This window comes from Dipodomys merriami, unplaced genomic scaffold (genome assembly GCF_024711535.1).
Source record: "Dipodomys merriami isolate MVZ:Mamm:240054 unplaced genomic scaffold, mDipMer1.0.p SCAF_1120, whole genome shotgun sequence".
Lineage (NCBI taxonomy): Eukaryota > Metazoa > Chordata > Mammalia > Rodentia > Heteromyidae > Dipodomys > Dipodomys merriami.
The window spans coordinates 164074-176412 of NW_027202406.1; the positions used below are offsets into that span (position 1 = coordinate 164074).

General features: G+C 48.3%; 1 protein-coding gene across 1 annotated transcript; it reads left to right on the forward strand.

Moving 5' to 3' along the window:
- The first annotated feature begins 2654 nt into the window (after positions 1-2654).
- Positions 2655-3569, forward strand: LOC138822579 (olfactory receptor 13G1-like). Its single transcript, XM_070015398.1, has one exon. The coding sequence runs from the start codon at positions 2655-2657 to the stop codon at positions 3567-3569; it is 915 nt and encodes a 304-aa protein (XP_069871499.1).
- Positions 3570-12339: the final 8770 nt, after the last annotated feature.

Consider the following 12339-nt stretch of genomic DNA (forward strand, 5'->3'; position numbering starts at 1 on the left):
GCAGAGCACCAGCCCTTCCCAGCTGAGGATCACCAGTTGTGCCAGGGGCTGGAACTCCCGGGAGGTGATGATCTGTCCTGAGCCACTGGTCAGCTCTCACGAGGGCCCTTCCCAAGAGGCCAGGGGGTTTCTGCTTAACTGGTCCCTCAGAGCCAATCTGGCGATTACAGACAGTACCTGGCCCGTGGTGCTAACCCCAGGCCGCTTTCCTTCACCTTTGCTATCTATGTACTTCCCCCCTTTAAACCAATTTCATTCACTAATAACAGCTGATGACTAAACTTCTTTCAGGAGAGCAAGAAGCAAGTTTCCTGAGAGGCCTCTGGGAAGTCTTCCACCATCTTTTGTAAGCACCAGCTGTAATGGGCTTTTGAGTCTCTATATATGTTTGAAAACAAGGAACAATAATTCGGGAGTGGGGGTTGTGACTGAGATCTATGAGGTTCCTTTGGCTGTCCTTTCTGGAGACAGAAGCTCTGTAGTATGCAGAAGGGCAATGGGAAACTTCCACACCTTGTAGCCTAAAGCCCCTTCTTGGTTCATGCATCCTCTCTCTTTTTCTAACTCGTTCTGCCCTTCCCTCTCCCTGACTCTTGTCTCTGACTCTCAGTGTCTGTCTTTCTGACTTTGACTCTGTGTTGTCCTTGTCTCTCCCTCTGTCCCTGTCTCTCTGTATTTATCTTTCTGTTTCTCTCTTTCTCTCAGAGTCTCTCTCTGCAACTCAGTTGGTGTTTGTCTCTGACACTTTTTCCTTATCCCTACTTTACTACGACTCTCGGTCTCTCTCTACTTCTGTCTCTCTGACCATCGCTCTGCTTCAATCCCTGTCTCTATCTCTCTGTGTCTCCCTCTATCCATGAGGTTCTCTGTCTCTCTCCCAGTCTGTGTGTCTCTGTCTTCTGTCTCCCTCCCTCTCTCTCTGTGTGCTCCGCTATCTCTACATCTTCCTGTCTCTGTTTCTATCTCTTTGTCTCTGTCTCTCACCTTTTGCTTCCCTGTCTTTCTTTCTGTCTCTCCACCCCTTCAGTGTAACTTCCATATAGAAACCCTTCAGCACCTTCCATGGCTGCAGGCTCACCCTGAGGTGACATGGTCTGTGGCTCTCTGGCCACTCTTTCAGGGCCGTGTCCTTGTAATAGTGAAGGCCACAAACCCCCAGATATTGAAGCAGACAGAGGAGGAGAGATGAGAACTAAGCCAACTAGAAAATAGTTTGCTTCATCCCCAGGTTTACAAAACAGCTGACAACGAAATTATAAATGCGTATGATCTACTTAGATATTTACAAATGGGAAATTCTAAGCAAATATTAGTATCCCCAAGCCTAGTCATAATTTGTGTTCAAAGCCAAGCCATATGCTCTCATCTCGTGATTTTGAAGCTGGCACACACGGGCCTGAGCTGACACTGTTTGAAGTTTATCTGGAGGGCCTCTGGTTCCAGCTGGAAAGTCGGTCAGGCCAAGTGAGCCTTGCCGTGGAGGTGAGTGAGCTGCACCCGCAGGGCAGAGGGTCTGGAGCTGAAGCTCAGCCCTGCCCCACACCCCACAGACAGCCTTGCTCTGCCACATCCAGTCGCACCCACCACGTCCAATAGTTAGTGCATAGGTCGTGGCTGATCTGGCTGGGCGCATTAGAGAAGGAGGTGAGGGGCCGTGCCTCACTGCTCACGCTCCCAGACACGCGGTGCTGTTAGCGGGGAGGTGAGGGGAGGTGAGGGGAGGTGAGGGGAGGTGAGGGGCCGTTCCTCACTGCTCACGCTCCCAGACATGCGGTGCTGTTAGCGGGGAGGTGAGGGGAGGTGAGGGGAGGTGAGGGGAGGTGAGGGGAGGTGAGGGGAGGTGAGGGGCCGTTCCTCACTGCTCACGCTCCCAGACACGCGGTGCTGTTAGCGGGGAGGTGAGGGGAGGTGAGGGGAGGTGAGGGGAGGTGAGGGGAGGTGAGGGGCCGTTCCTCACTGCTCACGCTCCCAGACATGCGGTGCTGTTAGCGGGGAGGTGAGGGGAGGTGAGGGGAGGTGAGGGGAGGTGAGGGGAGGTGAGGGGAGGTGAGGGGCCGTTCCTCACTGCTCACGCTCCCAGACATGCGGTGCTGTTAGCGGGGAGGTGAGGGGAGGTGAGGGGAGGTGAGGGGAGGTGAGGGGAGGTGAGGGGAGGTGAGGGGCCGTTCCTCACTGCTCACACTCCCAGACACGCGGTGCTGTTAGCGGGGAGGTGAGGGGAGGTGAGGGGCTGTTCCTCACTGCTTGTTTGGTTAACAAACACATCTTTTGCAGTTTCTCAAGAGATAGAACTCAGGCCCCTGGAGTTTCCCTGGGAGACCCACACCCCAGGGCAGAGCCCATGCTTAGGGCTCTTTGGGCCGGACCGCCCGACTACATGAAGTGAATCCCAGATATTTTGCTGTCTCAGCATCCTGAGAGCAAGAGTGTGGGAGTTCTCATTCCCTAAATGGTGACTCTTCCTGCAATATGTGGTGGCCCAGACTCTGATTTTCTCTCATCATAGTGCTTGAAATGTTGTCTCTGAATGGGTCACATGAGGAGTAGGCTCTGTAGAACCAGCTGAAACTGGTTCGCTTTCTCTCCAGCTCCTGATGGAGCCACCAAGACAGAGCAGCGGGCCAAGCTTGCTTGGGTCACACACCAGCCCTGGGATGAATCAGACTCTGGTCTCTGAGTTCCTCATCCTGGGATTCTCAGAAGCTCCTCACCTGCGACCGCTGCTCTTCGTCGGTTTCCTCGGCCTCTACACTGCTGCCCTCTTGGGAAACCTGCTCATTGTGGTGCTGGTCAGTGCCAGCCCAGCCCTGCACACATCCATGTACTTCTTTCTGACCAACCTGGCTGCAGTGGACATTCTCTGCACCTCCACCATCCTGCCCAAGCTGCTGGGCTGCATGGTGGCCAGGAGGACCATCTCCTGGGGGGGCTGCATGGCCCAGCTTTTCTTCTTCACATGGTCCATGGGGGCAGAGCTGCTGCTCTTCTCGGCAATGGCCTATGACCGCTACGTGGCCATCTGCTGGCCCCTGCACTATAGCGCACGGATGGGCGCCCGAGCCCGCACGCTCCTGGCGGCTGCTGTGTGGGCCATCAGCCTGACCAACACTTGTGTGAATACTAGCCTCACGATGCGCCTGCCATTCTGTGGCTCCAACGTGGTTGAGCACTTCTTCTGTGAGATCCCCCCGCTCCTGAAGCTCTCCTGTGCCCCCACGGGCCTCAACGAGGCCATGGCCTTCGCCGCCGACGTGATCCTGGCCGTGGGAAACTTCTCTGTGATTATGCTCTCCTACGGCCTCATTGTGGTTAGCATTCTGCGCATCCGCTCAGCAGAGGGCAAGCGGCGTGCCTTCTCCACTTGCTCCGCACACCTACTGGTGGTCACCATGTACTACTCCACGGTCATCTATACCTACATCCGCCCTGCGTCCAGCTACTCACTGCAAAGGGACAAGGTGGTATCTGTCATCTACACCTCTGTGGCACCCACCCTGAATCCCCTCATCTACACCCTGAGGAACAAAGACGTCAAAGTTGCACTCAGGAGACTTCTGTCCTGCAGCTGAGCCTGCATGGCACCAGCTCCCTGCTCGGTCTCCCTGCTGGCTGAACAGGTCCTGCTCCACAGAACACATTCTGTTCAGAGACAGCCGTAACACGCTGATACTCACTGTGGCAATCATCTTTCCCCCAGCCCATTTAACTGGGTGACCAGGGAATGTCCTGGAGGATCCATAGTGATCCAGAACACATTCTGTTCAGAGACAGCCGTAACACGCTGATACTCACTGTGGCAATCATCTTTCCCCCAGCCCATTTAACTGGGTGACCAGGGAATGTCCTGGAGGATCCATAGTGATCCAGAACACATTCTGTTCAGAGACAGCCGTAACACGCTGATACTCACTGTGGCAATCATCTTTCCCCCAGCCCATTTAACTGGGTGACCAGGGAATGTCCTGGAGGATCCATAGTGATCCAGAACACATTCTGTTCAGAGACAGCCGTAACACGCTGATACTCACTGTGGCAATCATCTTTCCCCCAGCCCATTTAACTGGGTGACCAGGGAATGTCCTGGAGGATCCATAGTGATCCAGAACACATTCTGTTCAGAGACAGCCGTAACACGCTGATACTCACTGTGGCAATCATCTTTCCCCCAGCCCATTTAACTGGGTGACCAGGGAATGTCCTGGAGGATCCATAGTGATCCAGAACACATTCTGTTCAGAGACAGCCGTAACACGCTGATACTCACTGTGGCAATCATCTTTCCCCCAGCCCATTTAACTGGGTGACCAGGGAATGTCCTGGAGGATCCATAGTGATCCAGAGACTGAACTCAAGGGCTAAGTGAATACTAGACTTCATCCAGCGTAGTGTGTCCCTTTCCACAGCCCCCTGCTCTGTCTTCCCTTAATGCAGGGCTCGTGGGTTTGTGGTCATAGGGGCCTTTGTCTGAGCTACAGCTGGCAGATGAGCTAGAAAGCTGAGGGAGAAGGAGACTGGGGCTTCAGGAGGACAGATCTTTCTATAAGCACAGTCTCTGAGAATGGTTTGTTTCCAGGCTGTAGTACATTGAAGGTGACATTCTAACAGTGCCTTTGAAAATCTACTATGCAGGCATGCTGTGGGCGTGTGAGTGACCAGGACGGCTCTTTCTTCCCTTGTTAGTGCACAACAGTGCCAGTCGGCCACTTCCTGACCACTTGTGGCTCTGGGTGTGGGAACTTCCGTGTACTAGGAAGAGCCCTGGAAATTAGGCTCTTTGGAATTTCCTCCGAGCAGGATTAGGTCAGGGTGTGTGAGCATGTGTGGTTGAAAGAAGTGGCTAGGATGGAGACCTCAAGAGGTCCCTAGAGAGAGGCAGCCAGCTTCTTGGGACAAATCTTCCCAAGATGCAGGGACTCTGGCCATCACCCCAGGCCCTATTCCTGGCCTGAGCCGTATTCTAGAGGGGATCTGTGGAACTCTTTGGCTTCTGTTTTGGCACATTTGTTCCCTCATGTTGGCTCGTCCTTGTCCCTTGATGTTGACTGGGCTATCCCCTCCACGTTGACTGGGCTATCCCCTCCACGTTGACTGGGCTATCCCCTCCACATTGACTTGTCCATTGTTTTCTAGTTGATGTGACTTTCAGTTCCCTGTTGACCCGTCTGTTCTATCAGCGTTGACTGTCTTGTCTCCTTTATGTTGTGCTGTTTCTCCCCTCCATGTTGGCTTGTATGTCCCTTTCCTGTCGACATGCATGTTTTTCCCCTGATGGCTTTTATGTCCCCTCCATGTTGGTTTGTCTGTCTCGTCTGTGTTCGTTTGTATTGCCTTCTCCTAATAGAGGCTTTTTTCCGCACTGTAGACTAGACTGTAGCCTCTTGCTGGTGAGGAGAGCATCTTGTTCTTTTCATCTTTGCACCAGGTATGTCTAAGGCACTGCCATAATAAATGAATGGTGTGATGATTATTCTGCCAATTAGTTCCTTAGTTTGGAAAACACCAGGCCAAGGCTAGTGACATGATTGGCAAAGGAACTTTGACCATTTTCTATCCCCCCATATGAGTCCTGTTCCTTGTTCCTGTGGGAAGTAGGGTGAGGGTTTGGGTGACGTGAGGGGAAGCATTTACAGTTGAGTCCAGCACAAGGGCCTTGCTCCAAATGGTGGTGGAGTCCTGCTGATGGTGGTTCTAGACTCAACCTGAGCTGGGACTCATAAATGTGTTCACATGCCTGCCGTTGGTCCTCTGATGCCAGAAAGAATTGCTGTTGGATGTGCTCTTAGAGATGAAATACAAGGCAAGATACTGTGAGAGCCAGCTCTACAAACCCCAGCAGTGGAGGGCACCTGGGCCCAGTGGGTCCATCCAAGCATGGGCCCCAGTGCCTCGGGAACCCCCAAGGGGGCCCAGATTCCTGACTGACATGCACTCCTGGTTGCTCTTGTTCCCCGTGACTCAAATCCTCAAAGAAGAACCATAGAATTCTTCCTGGTAAGTATGTATTTTATTCTAATGTAATTATCCTTTTTAAAGAGCAAAATACTTGAAATTCATGCAGCGATAGTCTTTCTTGATATTCTGGTGTTCTTAATGTTCTGTCTCTGTGTTTATTTGTATATATACACTGAATTTTATTCATGTGGAGTCACATGTGAATTTTTAGTCTGAGTCAGATGAATTACTGCAGGGTTTTTTGTTGTTCTTTCTTTCTTTTTTTTTTTTTTGCCAGTCCTGGAGCTTGAACTCAGGGCCTAGATGCTGTCCCTAACCCTCTTTGTGCTCAAGGTTAATGCTCTACCACTTGTACCACAGTGCTACTTCCTACTTTTCCTAGTATTTTATTTGGAGTAAGAATCTCACAGACTTTCCTGCCCAGGCTGGCTTTGAACTGTGATCCTCAGATTTCAGCTCCTGAGTGGATAAGATGACAGGCGTGAGCCCCCAGTGCACAGCTCACTGCAGAGTTGTTTTGTGTGTGTGTGAAAATACCATACAGAGGGGTTACAATTACATGGTCAAGGTAATGAGTACATTTCTTATCAAGCATTGTTGCCTCCTCCTTTGTTTCCTCCCCTTCTCATTGCTTCCCATATCCCCCCGCCCCCGCCAGATTTGTAAAGTTCGTTTTTCAACACAACGACGTGTACATCTCACTGTTGCACTGCAGTTTTTTAAAACCAACTTTTGACCAAGGCTTTATGTTTCCTCATTGCTGGGGCTTGCAACTAATGGGCCTCAGACTTTACCACAACCTTGGGTAACCTCTTGCCCCCAAGCCCCATAATCAGATCATCAGGAAGCTCTACTGTCTTTCTTCTTTAAAGTAAAATGTAGGCAGAGATTTTTTTTTTGTCAGTCATGGGTCTTGAACTCTGGGCCTGGGTGCTGTCCCTCATCTCTTCAGCTGAAGGCGAGCACTCTGCCTCTTGAGCTATAGCACCACTTCTGGTTTTCTGGTGGTTTATTGGAGATAACAGTCTCACTGCCTTTCCTGCCTTGGCTGGCTTTGAACCGTGATCCTCAGATCTCAGCCTCCTGAGTGGCTAGGATTACAGCTGTGAGCCACTGGCACACGGCTCAGTATTTTAGAGAATTTTTATGGAAGGAAATTTAAAGAGAAAGGTCTCTTCCTATAGCTCATGAATCTTTATAAGAAAAACATGAAAATTTCTAGGAAGTAGAGCTGTGGCTCAGATGATAGAGCACTTGAGCAAAAGCCCTCAGGGATAGCACCCAGATCCTGAGCTCAAATTCCAGGGCTTACATCAAAATTTTTTTTTTTCTAAAAATTGCTCTTTGAAAACGAGAACTTATCAGATACTGGACAGTGATCAGAACAAGCCAGAAACTCAAGAGGTTGTAAGCCTTAAAGGTTTGAGTTCCTTGTGTGGAGGGAGACCAGGTGGTCATTATATTCAATGTACTTTATGTAAAACTGAATTACAGAACTTGAGGGTAGGGATGAGGTGGGGAACGGGAGGGAGAGCGATGGAAGGAGCTATTGATCAAGATGCATTGTACTCATCACCTGGCTTCTGAAAGCAAAACCCCTTTGGGCAATTACTTAAAACATTAAAAATACATAGGTACAGTTCTGATTGACAGAATTTATACTTTACATTTTTGGCTATATATTCATCAATAAAACTAATGTTCAATTAAAAGAAAAGATTTGAGTCCTCAGCTGGGGCATGGTTCAAGAGTGCTACTGAAATAAAGTAAAGAATAAGAAAGAAAGAAATAATATTTCAGTCATTAAACAGACTTTTCCTCTGAGTGAATTCTGTGATTGCTAGGGTGCATGGCTGCTAGCAGATATCTTCAGGCCACAAGCCTGTTGGTTCTGGCATCTGAGGACAGAGACTATGGCCAGCAGTGCCAGTGGAAATGAAACATAAATGTTCCAGAGAACACAAGGAACTATGGGCCCAGGATCGGGACATGGACGGACACACTCTCCTTAAAAGATAAGAATTCAAAAACGTAAGGCCAAGATACTTCCGGAAGGTGCAAAGAGCCCACAGATGTTTCATCTGCCTCCTCCCCTGAGAGAAACTGAGTCTGAAAGCCACATGAGAGGGGCTTGGCAGTCACCCCATGAGCTTCTCTGCAGCCACAGAAGCCCACACGCCCTCACCAGACTGTGTCACACGAGCAGCCACAGAAGCCCACACGCCCTCACCAGACTGTCCACGAGCAGCCACAGAAGCCCACACGCCCTCACCAGACTGTCCACGAGCAGCCACAGAAGCCCACACGCCCTCACCAGACTGTCCACGAACAGCCACAGAAGCCCACACGCCCTCACCAGACTGTCCACGAGCAGCCACAGAAGCCCACACGCCCTCACCAGACTGTGTCACATGAGCAGCCACAGAAGCCCACACGCCCTCACCAGACTGTCCACGAGCAGCCACAGAAGCCCACACGCCCTCACCAGACTGTCCACGAGCAGCCACAGAAGCCCACACGCCCTCACCAGACTGTGTCACATGAGCAGCCACAGAAGCCCACACGCCCTCACCGGACTGCGTCACAAGACTAGGGCATTTGCCTCTGGACTAAGATCAAATGTTAACAAAACATCTCATTAAGCCCTTAACAAAATGTAAGACCACATTTCCTTAGATTGCCCCTCGATCTGACTGTCTACCAGAACACAATTCACCTCTCTTAGAGGAACTTATGGTATATCCATTCATGATGTCTAGCAATAAATGCTACTAGAAAAACGTGAACCACATACAGAAAACAACTGACAATCGTTGAGTTGACCAAGATGTTCAAATAATTACCTTAAAGTAGGTATTATAATGATCTTCAAGAACTTTAAGTGAAATATGTTTATAATGATGGAGCAGATGGTAACTCAGTAGAGAAATAAACATGATAAGAGCAAATGTAAACTCTTGAAGTGGCTCCCGGATAGGGTTAATAATGAATCAGAGAAATAAAGATGGGGTGAGTACATGTAAAGTAATCCAAAACAAAACACACAGAAAATGGAAATACAGGGATGTAGCTCCGGTGGCGTGGGACAGGAAGGGCGTGCTAAGGGAAGCTGTGCTGCTCTTCCAACCTGGGGACAGCTGGCTCTCAGGCAGAGTTCATGGCCATTTGCAATTTTGAGGATTCCATAACAAGCCTCCAGTTTGATCAGCATTTTAATTAGAAAGCCATGTGTCCATTTCAAATTATTAACCTCTTTCTTTGGTACTCTTTTTATACCATTGGAGAAATTCATTACTATTCATGTCAACGGGGAAGTCAGGGAAGGGAGGGTGGGCTGTGGCTGAGTGTGTGCCGGGTGCGAGAGTCTAGTGTAAATACTGGGCTGTCCATGCTCCAACCCCTCTCATTTCAGGACCCACATATACTTCCTGAGGTATCAGCTCTCCAGTGAGGAAGGGGCTCTGTTCCTAACACTTTCTGACTCTCATTTCCATGGTAACTTCCTGATTGGTCAAGGCTGTGCAGCCTCCATATTGCATCTGGGCATCTTCTTGAAATGCTTTCTCTTTGGCTGTTTTTTCTCAACATGTCCATGACTTCAACATGTTTGCAATCGTGTTCAATATTCCTGTAGCTGTGAACAACACACCAGCAACTGAGCCAGCATGCTTGTGATCATGTGAGCATACTTCTGAAGTCCTGGTACAGAGCCCTCTTTCAGGGCTATGGGAAATATCCCTTTACCTAGATTACACCTGAGAAGCCCATGTAATTCAGTAGATAACTGGCAGGCACTGGGTCGAATGGACAAGTGCCATGGGCAGAGGGGTTCAGCTTTATTCTGGAGACAGTAGGGCCAGAATGGGGAGAGCAGTGGAGAGATTGGCAGTCCCAGCTCCTGAATCCAGAGCACCTCAAGGTTCCTCAGTGCTCACCTCAATTGCTTCCAGGACCCAGTATGGGAGGGGAGGAATTAGAAATGACACCTGGCAGCCCTGACTCATCTTTGCTTGGCTCTCTTCTTTTTTTTTTTTTTTTTTGGGTCCAGTCATGGGGCCTGAACTCTGGGCCTGGGCGCTGTCCCTCAGCTCTTCAGCTCAAGGCTAGTGCTCTACCACTTGAGCCACAGCGCCACTTCTGGCTTTTTTCTTTTTGCTTATGTGGTGCTGAGGAATCGAACCCAGGGCCTCTGGCATGCAATGCATGCACTCTACCACTGAGCTACCTTCCCAGCCCCTTGGCTCTCTTCTTGTGTGGCAATTTGCATCACTTTTGTCTCTGGGCACCACACTCCCAGTTAGTAGGCCATGTAGATGACTTGAGAAAATGGAGCTGAAGGGTATGAGAAAGTAGGAAAATGGAAATATGGCTAGAATATGAAAGGTATGGAGGGGAGGATGTGGGGGTCAACAGTGAGCAAGCATGAAGGGATTTGTAGATGGCTGATGGGTGGAAAAGTAGGTAGATGCATGGGTGTGTGGCTAGTGGAGGAATGGGGTGAAATAGATGATGGATGGGTGAATGCCTGGGTAGGTGGATAGATGGGTAGGTGTGTGGGTGGGTGATAGGAGAATGGATGGGCCATGTGGATTAATAACAGGTGGATGAGTGATTGGGTGGGTAAATGAACGAATGCTGGGTGGATAGGTGGGGATAAATCGATGAATGAATAACAAGGTGTGCGTGAGGCAAGTGGTTGACATATGAATTTAAGAATGAAGATGTTAGGATGCATCCATAGCATAATCAAAAACTTGAGTACGTATTTATTCCCCAGCATAAAACCCATCTCTCTTGAAGAGAAAATAAATATTCAATGTCATGGACAATCATTTGCCTAAGGCTGGAATCTGAGCATAGAAAGAGTTGTCTGTCACAAATACATTATTTTTGAATGGAGAAAGGAATGGTGGGTGAATATTCAATGTACACAGGTGGAAATGGGGTTGGAAATGTGAAAGGATCTGAGTGTTTGTAAGAGATAGAGTGGATGATAATGTAGGGGCAACACTGGTCAAGATGCTTTGTGTTCAGAATTAACAGGCTGAGTCGAAGCTCCTTTGTGCAACTTCCTAAAGATAACATAACAGCACCACCACCACCTCCCCAACATCAAAGGTGTCAACTTATTAGAAATGTAAGCATATTTTTGATAAAAACCAGTGAGGCGTTACTTCTAACATCTATGCAGAAAATTCTTGTTCCTAGCTGATAATGCATGTCTAACTAGTCTGTCAGAGAGTTAGCTGAAATACTAGCTATAGACCTAAGAGGTAGAATGGGAGCTTGGCATTTCCCAGGCCTTCCCTGTGGCTAACCACAGGCTTGCCAATTATTTCTAGAAGGACTGTGTGTGCACATTAATTGACCTGCTTTTACAGCTCAGACCCAAGGGACAAGGTTTGCAATCATCTATTGCTGGCAGTTGAAGGGACATAGGATTCACCAGTGTTTCTAGATCACAATAAACTGGTTTTAAATGAGCTTCCAAGCATCTCCAGGGCTACCCTACTCTCCAGGATCAGTGCAGAGAAGACGCTAATGATGTATCTGCTGGTCACTCTGTGGAAGTTTTTAAAAATTTTTTTAGAACTTTTTATTGCAAAGGTGATATACAGAGGGGTTAGTTACATATGTCAGGCATTGAGTACATTTCTTTTTGAACAGTGTTACTTATTCTCTCCTTTTCTCCCAGTAGATCTTAAATTTCTGAAGAAGAGGTGAGAAACGTGGAGGGAACTGATTTATGGAGGAAACAGTTTCTAAATAGGCATGGAGTTGTTGCCTCCCCGTGCCCTGTGTGTGTGCATGTCGGTTTGTCTGTCTGCCTGCCTGTCAATTCTAAGAAATCCAATGGAAAGGAACAATAGGAAACTGAAGGAACTGAGCGGAGACGTCATCTATGACCTACCACAGGGAAGGAAATGTTAGGGTTTCCTTTAAGCCAAGTAAAGTACCTGACAAACTAAAAATCAATACTTTTCAAAGTTAAATATCAGAATTCAAATTCTGTACAACATATTCTTTCCAACCTCTAGCACTGTGAGAAGCTAGATGAAAAATGAGAAAGTGTGGTCCATACATAAGTAAAAATTATTCAGTGTAAACTGGTTTTGAACCAGCAGAGAAGAACTTTTACTCATGCATGCAAGGCAAGCATTCTACCACTAAGCCACCTTCCCAGTCCTGTAAGAACTCTTTGTATAAAAGAACTATTTAGTCCTTAGCAGTTTTGAATTATATATATGTTTATGTACATATTATAAATACTTTCTTCTGGTATTTTGTCCATTTACCAACATGATTATGAATGAATAATAAAATGTGGCATGCCAAAAAAAGAACTTTTAAAAACATTTCTGTAAATATATAAAAGTACTAAAGGAA